Genomic DNA, 19408 nt, shown 5'->3' on the forward strand with positions numbered 1-19408 from the left:
TGTAACCGGTCCTTTTGGTAAAGGCTCCCTAATCGGGAAGGCAGCGCTGCCGGGAAACGAAGGTCATTTTCTCCAGCCGGGCGTCCTGTGCCCTTTCCACCGGGCACCCGAACATAGGAAGCCTTTCTTTCTCTCTTTTTTTTTAAGCCGCTGCTCTTTCCACCCTAATTACCCTCGCCCCCGCTTTATCTTGCGAGCCGCGCACTGCGCTCCTGTCTTCGGCTTTCTTTGAATATTTCCACTCGTGGGGGCACTTAGACCTAAGACTGGAGCTCCTGGACAGGCTTCGCTGTCTCCAGTAACTTCTTTATCCATCTCTGTAACGTTCTCATTCCTTCCATCCCAATTTTCGACGCGTTTCCCGAGTACCCTAGTCCGCAGCCTTCCGAGGGTCTGTTGGGTTCTAGCTAACTTACAAGGACAGAGTTGAAGAGCGCCGAATCCGCACGGAACTTGAAATCACGTTCACTTTGAAGTTTGGAGTTGATGACCACCCAACAATCAGAGCAAGAAGTAACTTTTTTTTTTTTTTAACTGAAATGTAGGTGACTCTGAGGGAACATCACTTGCTATTTTGGGAAATTCCCTTCTAATAGCCTCTGGAAGGGATATTTTAAGAAAACAGAAGAATGGGGATAATTTAACTCATCCATTGGAAGTTTTATTGAGTGCTTACTATTCATTTAGGGCGTTAAATGAGACTTCGGGTGAGTTTTCCACAGGCACTTGAACTTCTTCAGAAAACTCATAAGGATCCTGGAGTAGCCTTTCCAGTGATGAATAACTGTTGATGTCGTCGACTTGATGAAACAAAAAGTTGATGGTGAAGTCTTCATGTGAGACCTCTAGAAATTGCACACTCAGAAAAAGAAACTGGTGCAAATAAAGGAAATCCGTTTCAAGAACCAAAAGAAGAAAAAACGTTAAAAAAAATTAAGTGCGGAAACAGGAAACACTCGACTGTGTAAACATTTTCGGAGACTTTCATAATCAAAACTGGGAGATCTTGAGATTTGTAAGGAGATGGACAGGCTTCGCGGTGGCATTTCCCAAGTCTGATCTACTGGGAGGCTCTAATATGTGATACTTTCTCTTCCTTGTAAAGAACCCATCTATCTGAATTCTGTGGTCCCAGTTTAATTCAAGGTTTTATTTTGGAGGAATCCGGATTTTTTTTTAAGCGACCTTAGAAATAATCACCTGTTGTACTGTTCATTTTTTACTTGAAGAAACATCCTCAAGCGAAGTGACCTTATCTAACCCAAGAGCCCTTATGTTGGAGCTGCGTTCTGTGCTCTTTGAAACTTAGAAGTCTTAAAGGTATATACTTCTTTTTTTTAAGGGTCCTTTAAAATGTAATTTCATCAAGACCTTTTGTTTTGGATAAAAGGCGAGTAAAACTGTATGGAAGAAACAATCATTGTATTTCAAAATAACATGGAGCCTCCATTTCATGGAGCACCAAACTGAATCAGAATTTCCAACTGTCATTCCAGGGTAATGTCAGAAGGAAAAGATATATCTTTAAAACCTTTAAAATATAAAGAGAAATGAACAAAAATAACACTTCCTTCACCTCAGGATTCTAAAGGAGACTAGGTTCCATGTGCAAATTGTTTCTAAAATTAAAATCCCATCTCCTCCAAAGATTACCATTAAACTATTTTTCAAAAACCAAACATTTTCATTTCTTCTTGGCCAGTGCAAGTAGTATTTCACATGGATTCCTTTTACATTGCTATTAAGGTTTCATAACAAAACACTTTGATAGGCCTATACAACGAGTGTACGGAAAGACTTCACAAATGAACTGCAACTCCAATATTGGGAAAAGAATAAGAGGAAAGGATGAAGGAAAGCCCCTATCAGCTTACTCTGCCTGTTGCATTGTACCTCCAAAGGTCCTAACATTTGCACATATGCATAAGGAAACAAAGCAATATGGTCGGTAGGTTAAGTCAACTGAAGGGCAACTTTTTTTTTCAACTCAGAGCAATTAACGGCCGGCAATTTTAAAAGCAAAAAGGTATTTGTAAAGTGGTATGCATGTGTAAAGCAAGATAGATCACTATTTATACAACAGCAACAAGCCTCATTCTTTTTTTGCATTTAAGCTAAAATCTGTGAAATCAATTTAGGCATTTTCTGTGGAATATTTTTAGCTCTAACTTTGTGGTATAGAATCCCAGAATACTGTTCAGAAGCAAAAGCCAAACTTAAAGCCGACTTTTCACGCACCCTGCCTTGACTGCTAAGAGTTACAAAGTTAGCAGCTTTGATATGGGTTTTTGTAACATTGAAATTTTAAGTGGTAGTTCAGCAAAAGTTTTAAAGCCTAATTGTCAAACCCGTGATGGCTGCTTATAAAATACAAAACATTATACTCTCGTTTCATTAAAAGACAAATTTTAGCTGAAATAGCCTTTAAAGCTTAAGCAATTTTCAAATTGAGTAGGGGGGAAATTCCTCTTTCAAACAAAATAAATGGACATGTTTTCAAATATGGTGAAATAGTGTTAGGTAAGCCATAAATGCAACATCTGATACTTTACTAATTTCAAAAATAAGTCCATAAAAAGGTTGAGATGTAAAATCTTTGAGTTCTGTGTTGATCCTATGACTTGGTTTTGTGTAAGTCAAATGACAATCCACTAGCACTTTAAGTTTTTAGCCTTTGAAAAATATTTTTGCATTTTTTATATACAGTCATATCCAAAATAAAAACATCACTTGAAACTTCCATTAACTTTTTTTTCTTGTCTTAGATAACATCAAGAACAACTTGAGAAGAAAAGCCTAGAAAAATAAGTTAAATTCACCAAAATTGGCAAACATGGGTAACTTTTACTTCAAAGATTGTAGAGTAAATAAACAGATACATCTTTCAATTGGGCTTTCAAGCAATTATACAACAAAGCATGTACTCTCAGCAACATCACTAAGACAGCAATGGATGTTCTTCAGCTTTTACCTGTTGTAATCCACAATAGGGTTTCCAAAACTTCTGCACATTGTGCTTTTCATATCAAATTTTTATTAAAGTCTTAGCTATTTTCTAAATGAATATCCTTTTTATTGGATTTTTCCAATTACAAATGAAATTTAATTTTACATCTATCATTAGAAACAACACTTACAATGGGACTGTACAAATTTAGGTCAAAATAAAAATATATGTATTTTGTGGTTTCATAAAACTTCATTTACTGTATCTTTAAAGAAAGCAGAAGTAACAGCAATATATGTAAAAGTAATGATTTAATGACTATAAGCAAGACAGAGCAATAGAATTGTGCTTCTTTTGCAGACGGGGGACAATGAAATGTTTAACTACAATTTCCCCATACAAACATGAAACAATATTCATAGAGAATAAACACCCTCACAAATAACTGATGGGTGATGAACAAGTTCGACCAAAGCAAAACACAAACTGAAAATTGTTGGGGATATTCATACTTTAAATTCAACATGCTCACTGTATTTAAAAACTAATACCTGTAGAAGCTCACAATAAATTGCTTCTATTTCCAGACATTACAGAGAGGGCATATTCCACTGTTTATAACTGTAAAAGCAATTCTTAAGTTTGAAATTTCCACTATGCCACATATTAAAATAATTTTAGATAAAATGCCTTCTTCCAGCAATTTGCTGGTTTATTTAAAATATTTGTTTTAGAATTACAGCGATCAATATGCATTTTAAAAACACATTAATTCCATCATAAGCAATGGGAAATGAAGAAAGCATTTCCAATTTCCTTAGTGAAAAGTTTTTCTTTAATGCAACTATTAATTTTAAAAGTAAACAGGTATTACTAGAGAAAAGTCAGTATTACGATATGCCAATCGCTTCCAATGGAACAAAATTTAGAATTAAATATCCACATTAAAAATATCCTCTGGTGATAAGGCTCAAACATAGGTATCTGCAAAGGTCGAACCAGTTGGGAGAATTTTAACAACCATCTCTGAATGCATGAAACACAATATTTTCTTTATAGTATTTATAAATATATCATACAATACTGTTTCCTGTTATGTCGTATACCAATATGGCATTGTACAATAAGCATAATGCCATCTGATTCATACAAAAGCGAATCACTTAAACAAGTCAGTAAAATAAACGGTAGTACCCGCTTTTAGGCTTACAGATTGTAAAACTGAAGTTTACTTTCCTTTGATCGGTTTCGCGCAGCAACAGAGAAGTAAAAATCAAACAGGAATCAAAATGGCTAAATATGCAAGAAATTGTTATTCACAGTGACATGGCTACATAGAATGCATTATTCTATGCATATTCTTTCCATTTGTTGAATTTCAAGATAAAAAGCACTTGTTTTCTACAGGTTCACAAAACAGCATAATAACAAGAACAATCAGGGAGGATGTAATGTAGGCGTTAGTTGAGATTAACAAACTATGGCCCAATGTTTATATCCACTGCAGAAGATTTTCAAATCCAAACAATGGTTACAGAAACCATTTCACATCTGTCCTAACACACAGAAAAACATCTTGCCTGCTTTCTCAGAAATCAATTCTTTCGAGAAATAATCTTCCTTTTCATTAACGTCCATATGAATATCACACCTAGTCCACCTTTTATAGCCAAATTTAACGTCACTACAAAAGAAAGCAAATTGGACGATAGTCACATGTATTAGCATCTATAAAGCTGTAATGGCATGAAGATATCTATATAAATCAGGGGTTTAAAATTTTTTTCCTCAACAGTCTCAGGTATCAACCAGATGAAGTTGCTGACGACCCATTTACTGACGATTTTCGAGGTCTATTGGCAAAAGAAGATTGGTGGTTACCGCTGGGGCTGCTGCTGGTTCCATTCATAGTGCTGGAAATGTGAGGAAACTGAGGATGAGGAGACTGGACTGGAGTGCCGGGGCTGGGCAAACAAGAAGAGGTGGAGGGAATACCTCCTGCTGGGCTGTTGGCCTTGTCACTCCCAGAGTCACTTTCCAGTTCTCCAGCGTTTGTCAGTCCATCTCTCTGATGACTGATCTTCATTCTTTTACAAGTAGGTCGAACTCTGTATTTCAAAGGAAGCGGACCATTCTATAAAATTAAGAGGAAAAAAAAAATCAGTCTTAGATCTTTAAGTACAGTCTACAAAAATAACCTGCGAGCATCAGGTACGCTACTTACCCTTCTCCAGGTATAAATGTAGGCAATGTCCATTAGTGTATAGTAATCCTTTAAAGGTTCCTCTTCATACATGACGTCAATCTGTTGAAAAACAACACTTCAATTATTAAGCGTCACAAAGAATGATGGTAAATCTAGATTTTTTTGGCCATCTAAATAGAATCCAAAAATGCTTTTAAAAAACATTTTCTCCAAACATTTGGACAAAGAAAGAATCCCTCTGGAAACTTCAAATGAGGGAAAACATTTCTTGAAATTAAGGGATTTGTTTTCACAGCATAAAACAGAATCCATACCAAATATTTTAAGAGCTATTTCCAAATAAAGTACTAAATTAAAAAAAAATTCTGTTGCTTTTTTGGGTTTAGAATCCAAAAAGGAAAATGTCATTGAAATTTTTTTTTAAAGATTTACATAGAATGCATGAAGACTATAAAGTAGATACCTGGAAAGTATTAGGTATGTCCATTTTACTTCTGAGAAACTTTCTTAGGTGCATCACAGTCATTGCTGCTGGGCATCGTAAATACCTTTTATCATTCACCTAAGAGCATATTTAAGAAAAATAATTTTTTAAAGTTCCTAACTTTAAGATTTTTTTTAAAGTCAAAAAAAATAGATAGATGTCTGAGTATGACAAAAGGTACGAATACCAAAGCTGAGATTTGACTAAGTTCTCAGCTATACTTTGAGTTTGCTATTATTATAAATACTAAATGAACAGATTCCTTCAGTACATCAAAGCATTAAACATTAATTACTGAAAATATTTTGTAAGAATAGTAATCATATATAAGATAAATTCTATCTAGTAACTATTGAATACAGATCACACTTAAACAACAAACATGATGATTTTCTTCTACTTGATAGCAACATCTGACCCTAGGATATGCTAAAGGGCAACATACGCCCTCATAAAATCTAGAATCCAAACAATGCATCTTCTATGTGTTTCTGTAAGATGGAACATACCTCCTCCTTAGATTTCTCCTTGTCTTTATTTACTTTCCGATCCAATCTAAGAAACAGATAATTTATTAGGCAAATAATGTATCTAATAAATATATTAGCATAAAACACATTTCCTAAAGAATTTACCTGTTCTGGTCAAAGAATTCAATGGATAAACTTATTATTTCATCATCAGTTATAATTCTCTTATCTTCATCTGCAACTTCTCCTCTATCTTCATTAGAGCCATTGGCAGCTATAAAGACATTTTTTAATTCAATTTTTAAGAATTAAATATTTAATTAAATATTATACATATAGAAGAATGGAATTGGTACTTTTAAGCTTAATTTTAATAAATTACTGGATAAGTTCTCCCTCCAAATAAAATGTCTTTCCCCCTCTAAAGAGGTTACCATCAGCTGAAGGATGAGCTGCATAAAAATCCCTTCTTCTCTTCATTTCATCTAAAGAGGAGGGAAAAAAAGACTTAAACATAGCAGGTAAAACTGATAAATACTTTTTAAAAATTCATTTTTAAGCAAGTTACTCACTTTTGAAAAGCCCTGGAACTAATTTGTATACAATATCTTGAAGAGTTTTATCTGACCTGAAAAAGAGTAATTTAGAAAATAAACTATCAACTAATATGGCAAAAACTAAAAATGTTCATTAAGTTTTTAAACATTCTTTGTTTTCTCTGTTATAGTATTTTACTTGATTGTAACACTGTCTATAACTACATCAACATGATAATTATGATAAAACTTCTTTATGTAGTAGCACTGTTTTTTAATTAGTAGAATACTCTATTTTATATTCACTAATAAATTCTTCACATTTCACTAAGTCAAGAAAAGTGTGCCTTCCAAATTACTGAATTAGCTAATATGAAAGAGAACAAAGAGGAGAGAATAGAAGCAGTTTAAACACATGCACTCTTGCCTGTCACAAGTCAATAAAGCAATGCAAAAATGGAGAACTAATTCCATTTTTAAAAATGATTTAAAAAAATCTTAAAATCCCTTGAATAATACTGAACTCTGTTTAAAGTTAGTCATCATTAAAATGGCCAAGAAATTAAGGGCTATCCTCCTCTACAAAGTACATGCATTAGATGGTGACTGAAGGGTAAATTTTGTGTGAAGAAATAAACACTAAATTCAATAATTATGCAATTCCAATAACAATTACAAACAATGTTTTTAAACATTTTCCTACCTTATATTCAGTAGTGGTCTGGTCTTGTGAACTTGGACATCACAGATAGGACAATACTTGCTGGTCTCCAGGTAACGCACAATACACGTTTTACAGACTAGAAATAAAAACACAAATTTTTTAAAGTTCAGGAAGTAGATGCGAAGCAATAAAATTAGTGTCAGAAATAGAGAACTAGTAGTAACAAAATGGTAAATACCAAAAGGCATTTCTAATTAAATAAACAAACTCAGTTAATATCCTGAGAACACTTATACAATTTATATTTATACAATATTTTATTAAATATGCATTAACAAAAAGTCACTAAATGCAAGAGCGGAAAACAACTTCTTCATCTTGTACCAACATTCTTAAGGACAGTGGGAATTGTTAGTTTTCAAATTTCAGGACAAGATGTTAAATATACACGACACAAGAAAAGGTCTAAAACTGTGTACTTACAGGAATGTAGACATTCTATTATGGTTGTGGCATCAATGAAGTACCCTCCACAAAGCACACACATTAGGTGGGGATTTAGCTCAGTGATCTTGATTCTGGTTGTTCGATGCATTTCTGCTTGATAAAAGATCCTGCAAGACAAAGAAATATTGGCCATAATTCACAGAATGAGAATCGAGATTATCTCCAACTCCCAGTAACTATATGCTCTGAAATGCTGAAGGAGTTCATAAAACTCGTTTAACACTGTGCAGCTGGACTGTCCCAACGTCTTCTACAGAAAGAATTCACTGATCAGACCTCAATCAATTCTACTGAAAAGGTGAAAAAGGATCCAAGAAAAGTAATTCTCTGGTTCCTCAGGTCATTCCGGGAGGGAGAAGAAAAGGTCTGGGGTGGGGGCTGGGAGCTGAGAGCATTCGGGTCTCTTTCTTCCATTTGTCCTCCAGCCCAGCAGCCCCACGGCTGCTGCAGACGCTACACGCTCCCCGCAGATATTTACCAACCGCTAGGGCTTGTTCCAGGACTCCAAATTTAGGGTAAAACTTCCTTATGGGTCTTCGATCGAAAATCCAGGAGCATGCCCTGGCTTCCCAGGGGTTCTGGTTGTTTTAAGCGGTTCCAGCAACCAAAACCTGGCACGTTTTGACGCGATACAAAGGGAAAGCAAATTCTGCTCTATCTGCATCCCTGGCATTTCCGGAGCTGGGTGCTGGGGCCGCAGGAGAAGCACCTCGAGTCGGCCTCGGGCTGGGGCCTGAGCGCGCGGACGCCCGGGGGCCGGGGGGCCCGGGATGCGGAGGGGCGGATCCGGCGGCGCCCGGGGCTCCGTCTCGCTCCGGATTCGGAACTCGCCTCTGTCGGGGTTTCCATAGCAACTTACACTTACACTTGGCATCCGGCCACCGCTGCAACTCCGCGCGGAGCCGGGCCGAGCCCGTAGCTTCGGCGGGCGTGCGGGGCTGCCGGGCGGCGGCAGCGGCGGGCGCGGGGGAGGGGCCGGCACGGCGCGGGGGCGGGGCCGCGCGGGGGCGGGGTGGGGTGCGGGCGCGCAGCGCGGGGGTGGGGCGGCCCCACGAGGCCCGGCGCGCTGGGGAGCAGGATCCTGGCCCGAGGCGACCCGGCAGACAGCCTGGGGGACCCCGGAGCGTGCAGTGGTAAAGGAAAATGCAAACCGCACTCCGGCCATTTCGGACACTCTTGGGGGCCTCTTTCCACGTCGACTCGGCGCGAAGAGCTTCTTTCAGATCTTGACTCTTTCGGTCTCTCCTGTTAGCAATCACTAGGTCAAAAATTTCATGAAGGGATCTTTTGAGAATTGCCAACTGTGCACTTAGCCCGAAACCGTCAGGGCTCAAATTGCAGAGATGTTTATTGAACTGAAACTCTTTAAAGCTTTCTTCTCTAATAGGAAGTTCTTCTGCAGATTAGGATGAGCGATACAAAGTTTTGGAAAGGCTGAAAACTGAAATCTGTTTCATAGCAGACAAGGAGTGGGCAAAAGCCTTGTGTTTTACCTGAGCTATGCTGGATAGAGGCAAGAAAAACTACCTGAATCGATGGCAGTGACAATAAGTAAAGAACCATGTGACCAGCCCATTCCCAACGCTAAATCAACACCTTGTCAACCCAGAGCACCGAGAGCAGAGAAAAACAAATGTCATTTTCTCAGCCTCACCTCCATGCAAACCCCACACAATGAAATGCTATTCCCAACAGATATCGTATGTTACAGAAAAGTCACGGTGGGGAACTGTCAGCAACAATACAATAGCGGACAATCAGGGAAGTCAATTACTTCGTGCAGTATGCTTGAAAAATGCATTTCTTACTCCCACTTCATTCATTTCAGAATCTGAAATAAGACTAAGCTTCCAGACTTATCTGAAGCACATTCTCAAAGCTGCCTTGAACAGAAATCTAGGAACTTGTGAAACTTGAAGATGCATCTGAGGTTTTAATTCTCAGGGAATTTTAATGCAGAAGAGGGAAATACTAATCAACACAGCTCAATGGCTGAAACTAAAAGTTTTAGAGTACTAAAAAAAACACACACACACAACAACAAAAAAAACGGTAAAAACAAAACAAAGCCTCTTTTGTGAAAAGTGACCACAGTGGCAACCAGTGACTTCAACCAGAAAACGTCATGTGTGACTCCTCAGTTATCTTTGGATGACTTGTTTAGAGGAATATTGTCAACATATTGTTAATATAAATCTAAGTGGGATTACAGAGGAGTTGTGGATGGAGCAGTGTCCCTAAAGAGTAGCAATATTTAATTCTATTGTACTTGGTGATTAAAGACAAGCCTTCTTGGTTCTCAAAGAAAACTCTCCTTATGAAACAGCAGGACCTTTACTAGAAAGATAGTTAGCAAGGTGATACTTCTGTCCCCTTTCAAAAGCACATCACACTAATGCCTCGGATCATGAAGTTCAGGAAGGGGCATCAATAAAAACAGCTGCCTTTATTTCTCCTCTACTTTACATAAAATCAACACCAGACAAACAAAATATTAACACACAGAACAATCAGACCTCAGTGAAAGGTTATTTACTGGTTGGCTTTGAACGCTTAAGTCTCATGTACTTGACCAAAACCCTTTCAAATTCATTTTAAGTCTTAATTCACACAACTCCTCTACTTCAATTCATAAGAATTTGACCACAAGCCTATAACCATTTATAATGCTAGTACATACCACTTTGTTACTTGTATAAGAATCAGTTCTTTATCTTTTTATACCACTTGAAAGTACTGGGAACCTAATGAAGACTTCCAAAACATCTGACATGCTTGATAAGGTTTCAGAAACAATCTCTTGCACCTTAGAAAGGAAAACCTTCTAGGTTCCACCACAGAACTGCCAGTTAAGCAAGCAAAAATGCACCAAACATACAATGGAAAAAATACTCAATAGTTTAAACTTGCCATTATAACATACTCAGTTGGGGCTGTCACTTTAGTTGGAGGCCTAACACCAGTAATGTCAAAATGAAGGAAAACAGAAGCAAGTTCTTATGTTAACAATCAGCTTGACTATTGCAATCTAACAAATGCAAATGAACTCCATAACCCCAGTTGGGGCTCCCAGGCCAATACAAGTATGGGTAAAGTTGGGGTTAACTTGACTTCTAGGGAGCATTTTACCTTTGGGGGCACTTAATGCACATCCAAGGACTTGATGGTAGAACATTGATGGATTTTTCAAGTACAACTAAATGCTCACTTTTCTAACGGAAGCGTGTGTATATGTGTGTGTATACATACACACATGCATACACAGTGACTTATATGGCTTTAAAGATACTAGGTGTAAATTTACACAAGTAGGTTATTTCAAACACCTTTGCACTTTGGGGCAGATGTATGGGAATGAACTCAAATATTTTAAAAAAATATGTTTGCCCAGAAAATCAACCTCTAAGGGATTCTACTTAAAATAAAACTCAAATGTTAATATAGTCTCATAAGTTAGCATATGCTGTTAACAATTGGCATCCTTAAGTTTCAAGACTTTAGCGTGGCATATGTTTCCAGAACTTGGGGGTTAAGCTTCCTATAAAATATAGGTTGAACTACTCATAACATTCTAGGCATCACCAACCTACACTTGGATTTGAATAAATATGCCCAGAATTTTGCCTACTTTAAGGGAAGGGGTTAATACATGCTTGTATTTCAAATACTGAACCGTGACCACTAAGCCCACTAAATCCTTTTATTGCAATTGGGAATGATCAAAGTCTCTATACTTGTTTACTTCCAATTATTAACTGTAAATCTTTGGGAAAAAGATCATGCTATACGGCTGTCAAACCCAAAAGACTGCGTAAACATATGCCATCAACTTTTTAGTGCTCGTTTTCCAAAGCATCTCCTCACCACATGACCTAAGCTGACATTTAGCAAAACCTGTAAAACGTTGTGGACTTGAGTCATGGTTCTAAGTGCATCCCATACTAGAGGTTGAGAGAAAAACTGTAATCTCTGAGAGAGAAAAAAACAAAAAGAGGAAAAAAGAAAGAAAGAGAGGAAACCTCTTGCAAGACCAACGTCCACTCACCATCATCACTCCAAAAAAAGCTCCAAATTTGAAATGCCCACTTCCCAGTGAGCACGTCCCAAGTAATGTTTGAAGAACTTATCCAAGACTCCCAACAAATAACACCTTGAAAACTTTACCATTTTAAACACAAACGCAGGAGACCTTGGAAACAACTGGGAACCGCCATCTTACAAGCCATCCAATTTCTCACAAGTGTCCCTCCAACTTAAGTTAATAACATTTTTGTTCGGGCTCTCACCAGCCTAACATCCACCTTGGCGGGATCGCTGCCCCCCACGCAACCCGTCCCTATAAAATGGGGGCGTTCTCTGGCTGTTTAAACCCCTCCAAAGCCCTTTCTTCGGGAGAGGAGGGAAGCCACTTGACCCAAGTAGCTCCCGATTTCAGGCACCCGTCCCCGTTTCATCAAAATCTACCTCTCAACAAAAGGCGCCGTGGCCAGGAGAGCCGCAGAAGCTGCAAATAGAAGTGTTCTTCTCGGGGGCCATGTGCGTCGCGAGGGTGTAGAGGGGCGCTCGGGGGAGAAAGGAACTAAAACGTGGGGCCGCGCGCGGCGCGTCCGGGCTGGAGCGGGCGGCGGCTGGAGCGGCGCCGAGGCCGGCTGGCGGCGGCGGCGCGGGCTGCGGGTCGGTCCCGGCGCCGCGGGAGTCGGCGGGCGGCGGCGGGCGCGCGCTCGCGGGCGCGGGCGGCGCGCGGGGCCGGGCGGCGCGCGGGGCCGGCGGGCGGCGGGCGGCGGCGGCGCGGGGCTCGGCGCCCACGCTGTCAGCGCCCTCCCGGCCGGCGCAGGCGAGGCGCGGGGGGGCCGCTCCCAGTCCACCGGCGGTCGGTCCGAGCCCGGCGCGACCCCCGCCGCCCCCAGGCCCCGTCCCGGAGGCGCCTCGCCTCCTACGTACCCGGAAAAAGCAGCCGGTGAGAAGCGATCGCAGCGGGCGGAAAAGACAATGAAAGTTAAAAGTCGTTCAGCAGAAAATGAATGTGAGCCAAGCGGCCATCTTGAAGCGAGCTGCAGACGCTGCTGTCAATGGGCAACGAGCGCAGCCGAGAGGAGCCGCGGCCGCCGCGCTCGGCTCATGCTGCCTCCCGAGCCCGGCCTCCTCCTCCTCCTCCGCCTCGGCCTCCTCCTCCGCGGCCTCCTCCTCCTCCTCGGCCTCCAACGCCTCCTCCTCCTGGGCCTCCTCCTCCTCCTCCTCCTCGGCCGCCGCCGCCTCCTCCCGCTCGGCACTCGGGGGAGGGAGCGCGCGGAGGGGGCGCGATCAGTATTATTCTGCGGGGCTGGGAGGTGTTTCTAATCCCGATCGGGGCTCCCTCGCCAACATCCCCATTGTCTCGCCCCGATCTCTGCCTTTAATACTACGATTATTATTTCATAGTTGCCGTGGGGGGAGGAGGGGGGGTGGGGGGCGCCGTGTGTGTGCGTGCGGAGAGGCGGGGGGAGGGGAGGAAGGCTGAGGAGGGGGGAGGGGAGGGTGGAAAAAAAAAAAAAAGCACCGCTGAAGGCAGAGTGGAAACTGACACCGGCTCCAAAATGGCTCAGAGTCCGCCCGCCCCCTCCCCCCGCCGCCCCCCCACCGGGTCACGTGCTCCCCTCATTCCTTAAGGGCGGCCTGGGAATTAGTGTCGGTGTAGTCGGGCCCGCGGCCGCCCCCTCCCCTCGGAGCAGCGCGACCCGGCCCCCTCCCCCTCGCTCGGCGCGGCGGCGGCGCTGGCGCGGCTGCGGAGACATTTCTCCACAGCGTCACACGCGCCACCCTGCTCTCGGCGCGGGCATCGCTCCGGCCCCGCAAGCAGTTCACCCACCCCACCCCCCGTTATTTCTTTCTTGCCGCCGCCCGCCTCCGCCCCGCGGGCTCCAGCCGAGGAGATCGCCCGGCCGCCGCCCCCCTCTCGGCCCCACGGGCTGCGGCCCAGACTCCGGCGCCGCGGCGCGGAACCTGCGACCGAGTTGGGCTCGCGGAAACAACAGCGCCCGCCCCAGTCTTCCCGCGGCCGCGCCGGCCCCCTTCCCCGCCCGCCAGTGGCCGAGGCGGGGCGCGCGCGGGCAGCCGCTAGCTCCGGGCAGGGGCTCCGCGCGGGGCCGGCCGGGCCGGGCCTCCGGAGCCCCACGGGCGAGGGTCGGGCTGCGAGCGAGCCCTCGGGCACAGGTAACGGGACGGGCCAGCTCCCAGCGCGGGGCGACCGCGCCCTTTCCCCACGTCCCGAAGCTGGGGTCTTCAGGCAACCCCGAAGATCGCATCCTTTCCCACTACGCTTAACTTTAATCCTGAGAAGAGGCGATCGTTAAAAGTTAACGCCAATCGTGTCTGCGTTTTCAAAGTAATAATTAACAAACTCAAATCCAAACAAACTCTCAGCACTCTTTAGTGGGAACAACTTATTTATTCAGAATATAATACTGTCTGCTTCCTTTTGGAAGACTTGGAAAAGATCAAATATTATCAGTGTATGGATAATACTAAAGATGATTCAAATACTTAGGCAGACTTTCCCTCTTAACCCTTTCACAAGTGTAAAAAAAAAAGTGTCAAAATTGATGAGTGACAGAAATCCAAAAGAAAAAATTTGTTCTCCTGAAAAGGAAGACATCCAGCTCGCAGAAACGATGGTTCGGCGGACGGCAAGGCGTTCCTGGTCTTCCTCTAGACCGGGGCAGATCGTTAACGTCCCCAAGTTACAACTGAGTTGCTCTTTCCAGGCTTTTCGAAGCATCTTTAAGTTTCCCTACTAAGTCCTGAAGATGTATATGATGGATCGTTTTTAGGATAAAAACACAAGAAAGAAGTATCCAACTTTGAGAAAGATGCAAGAAAATAGTCGGGGGACACTTTCTAAACAAGTTTAAAATTCACAAAGATTTTAAACCTTTGACAAACCACTATCAAAAGGTTTTCCTCTAAAATATAAAAGATGTAAAAAATTAAAAGAAGGTCAATAGAAGGTTTTCCTCTAAAATATCTCATCTTCAAATGGGCTGCTTGCCCTCAGATGTGAGATATAGTTTCTAACTGAATCCTCTGAACAGGCAAAGTATATCAAAATTAAAATTTCTCAAGTTATCTAACAAATATTATGCTGTATTCACATCTTTTGAAAGTTTAAAGTTTGATTAATGGTTACATTAAAACGACTCTGCAGGAGATCCCTTTTGAAAAATTCAATCTCATCAAAATTTCAAGCAATGACCTTCATTTTTTTAAGTGGTAAGAAATAAATTCGTTGTCATGTCCATTAATCAATGTAATTTTTAATTTCCCCAGTCTTACACTGGCAATATAAACAGTTTTAGAATTTTTGTATACTTGCTCCTTTATAAAAAGTCATTTACAACTACTGTTTAAAAATCATGTTTTGAGAGTTTAATTCAATTTCTGAAAGCAAAGAAGACATTTTCAAAGCCAAGCTCTTCCTTTTGCTTTGTCCTATTGGCTCACACTTATCACAAATAGAAGGAATTTACACTCAACACTACACAAGTTTATTTTAATTGGAGGGAACAGCAAATGCAGACCAATTCTCTGTTAGTAACATCGTAATTTCAAAAGCGAAGCCTATGTTAAAATATTGCTTTTGAAGCCCCCTCACCATTAAATCCTTAACCAACCTTCATTATCTACTGACAGATGGTTAATTTTCTTTTGAACTTTACATAGGCATAATTCTCAATTAAAAATCTGTAAAAAGGTAGGCATATTCACAGATCCTAATACTGTACCTGTAATTGTTCCATGTTGCAACTAAACCTAATCTCTGGGTGGGATCGGGAATCAGTGTTCTAGGGAAGAAAAAAATGCTGTTTATTTAAATAAAGGAAATTTTAAATTTCATTACACATTTAATTTTTAGACAGGGCTTATGTATAAATACCTCTACATTTAAGGTCACCAAATATGCAGGTCTGTACATCTTATCAAGTTGATTGGTCTAAAACAACACAACACATTGATTTCAGTCTTTAACTCTTCTTTTTTTAAAAAAGTTCCCTAAGTTCCCCTAGAGAACAGTTTGTTAAACTTTACCTTTATCTGATATTCCAAATGCCAAGAAACATCAGTTATATGAGGGAAAGATCTGCCTATACTGAAAGATACAATGATAATTTTGTGTATAATAGCTACAGGAAAACTTTTAGTATTTATCTTCACCAACAATGGTGTCTACCACCTCCCCACCACACACACTATTTTAATCTATTCTGAATTTAAAACATTGTTAAACTTTATTTTCAAGTTCTGAAGAGTAAAGAGCATTTTAAAAATTATCTCCATAAACTTTATCTTTAAAAACATTAGCTTAACTGCAATTGTTTCACTTGCCCTTTAGCCCCTTTTCTTTTGGTCTAGATCCCGTTTTTTTGTCCTGTTTTGTTTCACACCAACACTCTCCATTCATACCTGCAAGTAAAAAGTAGCTCAGCTTGACACCTTATACAGGACCTACCTTCCCAGTAGGATTTCTAGGGAATTCCTATTATTCTGGGAGGAAAAAAAAGAAGAAAATATGTCTTTGCAAACAGAGTAGAAGAAAAATAGTAATTGTTAATTTTAAAAAATTTAAGTAAGTAACCTGATATTCCGTGCAAAACAATTCTATTCTCTCGCTATCAAATTTACAGTCTTCTAGATAAGTGCTAAAGAAAAAAAAAAAGCCTAAGTTTAGTCTCCATTTTAAAAACTGAAATTGGAATCATAAAGGTACTATTTGAAAACAAATGGATATTTAAGTAAATCCTGTACCTTAGAGTTGATTTGTCAGCTCTTTGCTTTCCAGCCTCCAGTATGTAAGTTGCAGCTGCTGCATGACAATGTTTTAAAACCACTGGATCGATATGTTTCAAGTCTGGGTGATCTAAAATAAATTAATTGCCAGTGACGCCTGTGACAATAAATTCTTTATAGTCCTGTTTCTAAAAAGGGATTTTAATTTGGGTAAAGAACCCTCTCTAACAAGATAACAAGAAGAATTCAACTATAAGGACTGGAAATTATAAGTAAATGAGATGTGCAACATGGTCAATGGCAAAACAATAAAGATCACACATCAATAATTATGCAATTACCTGGTCAAATTACCTTCTTTTACTTTACCTTAATACTCTTATTTATTTTTTAAAAAACATAGTCCTAGAGTAAAATATACAGTGGTCACTCTAAAGATGGAGTAAATTCCGAGGAAAATAAGAAGATATTTTATATGGTGTAAATTTAAGAATGAATAAACTTTCCTTCTAAAGATTAATTTTATGCTAACTGGCTCCAAGGACATTAACACATGGAGGTGGGGGCGAGGGAACGAGTTCAGAATATAAAATACAATTTTCAAAATATTTTCAGGTTTCGACAGCCATCCTTTCTTTTTTTTTTTTTTTGAGATTAACCAGGTGGCGGTTACTATTTTCGTTTAAAGAACTTCCACTTTCATACTTTTTGTACACGTGTTTAGCTCGTGAAACTACAGGAAAAAAATTTGAATTGTTGAGATATTTATATTTAAGAAAATCATGTAATAGCGATCTGTCTTAAAATATGCCTCCATCCATACTGACACCGCACTCCGCAATCACTGACCCGACCACTTATAAGAGACTCGCCTCCTGATAACTAGTGCAGAACAAAACATTATGCACCATATTTTAAGGGTCTAGGCGTGGAACCTGTGCAAAACATATTGAACTAGAGTGTTGGAATGATCAGAGGAACTTGAGGTATTCTCTAAGCTGAAAAATGTCAACACTATTTGACGTAGTAATTACTTTGGAAGCAGACCCTTTAAAACCTTCGTCAACCTAGCACTGAAAGCTTGAATTGCAGGGAGCTGCCCTGATGAAGTCCAAGTGTCAAACAGCCTTTGCCCCAGACCAGGCTGAAAACCTTAGATGTTTAGGCCACAAACAAGACTTGAACACCGGCTTTACAAAGGAACAAAGAGCCCGGGAGGGGAAATCAGGCCAGGAACGTGTAGCTGGCTGTGTGCAGGTGCCAACTGGGGAGAAAACAATGCTCAGGGTCCGATGTGGGTTCTGGCAGAGCCACATCCCCACACTCCGTCCGGAGCGAAGGGCAAACCCCGGAGACTTCCTCTTCCCGGGGCTTTCCCCTTCTCGCTCCATCTCGCTCCTCTTCTCCGAGCGCCCCTCCACCCAGGCCGATCCAGCTCAGACCCCAGCGGCTTACCTAACACGGCCTCGTCCGCCTGGGCGTCCAGCAGGCTCTGGAAAGCCGCCCGGAGGAGAAGCGTGAAGGCGTTGGAGTCGAAGGAGCCGGGATCGGCCAGCATCTGGAAGCCTTTCTGCACATACTCCGAGAGCTCCATTGTGAGCGCGCCGTGACCTTCGACACGCGCACCACGTGACACGCGCCGCGCGCTCAGCTGATGCGGCCGCGCGCGCACGCGGCTGGGGCGGCGGCGGAGGCGGCGGCGGCGGCGCGGGCTGCGGGCCTCCCAACCCGTGGGCTCCCCGCCGGCCTCCCCGGCCGCGCCCCGGCCCGCGACCCCGGCCACCCGCCAGCCGCCGCCGCCGCCGCCGCTTCCGTCCAGTCCTTCCTTCTGCGCCCGCCGCTAGGGCCGCCGCGCCTTAGCGCGAGGGGCGGCCCGGGCGCTTTGTGGACGCGCTCGGCGCTTTCTCTGCTCTCGGCGCTCACCTAGGACTGTCACCGGCTCCTGCGGGGCCCGCGGGAGCGTTCCCGAAAGACCCCTCGGGAGGTGGTGACGGTGACGGGATCCCGGCCCCCACCGGCCCCGAGAACTACGCCTTCCCCGCTCCTCGCTCAGCGCGAAAGCCTGCGGGAAGCTCCAATCGGAGGCAACTGGTTGGTTTTTGGTTGGGGGCTTTTTTTTTAACTCAACAGCTTAACCCCCAAGCACTGCCCTTCTGTGAATGAGACTGTAGACGTCTAATTATAATTCTTGCTTATTTTTCCTCTTTCATTGTCATTCCTGGAATACGGCAACTGATTCCTTCCTGCGTGGTGTGTGTGTGTGTGTGTGTGTATACACATGTATACATATAGTGCGCGTGTGTAGGTGCTGTACTTCGACAATTAAGGGATTAATATCTTATTCACGAACATATTGGACAGAATTATTAAAAATTTTAGATGCAGCTACAAATAAACACCTTTCAAAAGCAAACTGATAAAAATTTTGTGCTACTGTGCTCACAGCATCTATGGGTCCTGTTTTAATTAGTCAAGCTATCATTTTTATCAAATAGTTATCTTAGTAAAATGGCAAAACTAAAAACTATTTACTAAAAACTTAGTAAATAGTTAAGAATGGCAAAATCTTTATCAGAAGTGAGTACCCATCAGTTTAAAGGTTCAAATATTGTATAAAGTTTAACTTCCCCTTTATAGTTATACGAATTTGGAGAACAAGAGTGATTCTTAAAACAAAACAAAACAAAAAACTGCATCAAAGTAGATTATGCATTTTTTGATCAAAAGAATTTAAAAAGGAAACTCAAAGTGCAGTTCTTTCCGGGTGGAGGGGAGGAATAAAGAACGAGAAAGATGTTTTAGTCTTTCAAATAATGCCTCTTAGGAGGCATTAT

General features: G+C 41.7%; 2 protein-coding genes across 7 annotated transcripts; both read right to left on the reverse strand.

Moving 5' to 3' along the window:
- Positions 1–2823: 2823 nt before the first annotated feature.
- BMI1 (BMI1 proto-oncogene, polycomb ring finger) lies at positions 2824–13372 on the reverse strand. Of its 5 annotated transcripts, none has more exons than XM_032623738.1 (10): positions 12756–13372; positions 7791–7921; positions 7347–7443; positions 6680–6735; positions 6542–6592; positions 6273–6381; positions 6147–6192; positions 5617–5715; positions 5172–5252; positions 2824–5081 (listed from the first exon to the last, which is right to left on the reverse strand). In XM_032623738.1, exons 2-10 carry the CDS (start codon positions 7900–7902, stop codon positions 4752–4754), a joined length of 981 nt encoding a protein of 326 aa, XP_032479629.1. In that variant the 5' UTR covers positions 7903–7921; positions 12756–13372; the 3' UTR covers positions 2824–4751. The 5 variants fall into 5 exon arrangements, with proteins under 5 accessions (XP_032479629.1, XP_032479634.1, XP_032479630.1 ...); XM_032623743.1 differs by lacking the exon at positions 12756–13372 and adding an exon at positions 12279–12386 and having other exon boundaries at positions 3242–5081; XM_032623739.1 differs by lacking the exon at positions 12756–13372 and adding an exon at positions 8680–8773 and having other exon boundaries at positions 3242–5081.
- An 846-nt stretch (positions 13373–14218) lies between these two features.
- COMMD3 (COMM domain containing 3) lies at positions 14219–18223 on the reverse strand. 2 transcript variants are annotated; one of them, XM_032623744.1, is made up of 8 exons: positions 18030–18223; positions 16593–16704; positions 16423–16486; positions 16297–16331; positions 15876–15936; positions 15724–15780; positions 15572–15631; positions 14219–14590 (listed from the first exon to the last, which is right to left on the reverse strand). In XM_032623744.1, the coding sequence occupies exons 1-8, from the start codon at positions 18166–18168 to the stop codon at positions 14531–14533; spliced, it is 588 nt and encodes a 195-aa protein (XP_032479635.1). In that variant the 5' UTR covers positions 18169–18223; the 3' UTR covers positions 14219–14530. The 2 variants fall into 2 exon arrangements, with proteins under 2 accessions (XP_032479635.1, XP_032479636.1); XM_032623745.1 differs by lacking the exons at positions 16297–16331; positions 16423–16486 and having other exon boundaries at positions 18030–18194.
- Between the last annotated feature and the right edge of the window lie 1185 nt (positions 18224–19408).

Source organism: Phocoena sinus, chromosome 2 (genome assembly GCF_008692025.1).
Source record: "Phocoena sinus isolate mPhoSin1 chromosome 2, mPhoSin1.pri, whole genome shotgun sequence".
In the NCBI taxonomy this organism is placed as follows: Eukaryota; Metazoa; Chordata; class Mammalia; order Artiodactyla; family Phocoenidae; genus Phocoena; species Phocoena sinus.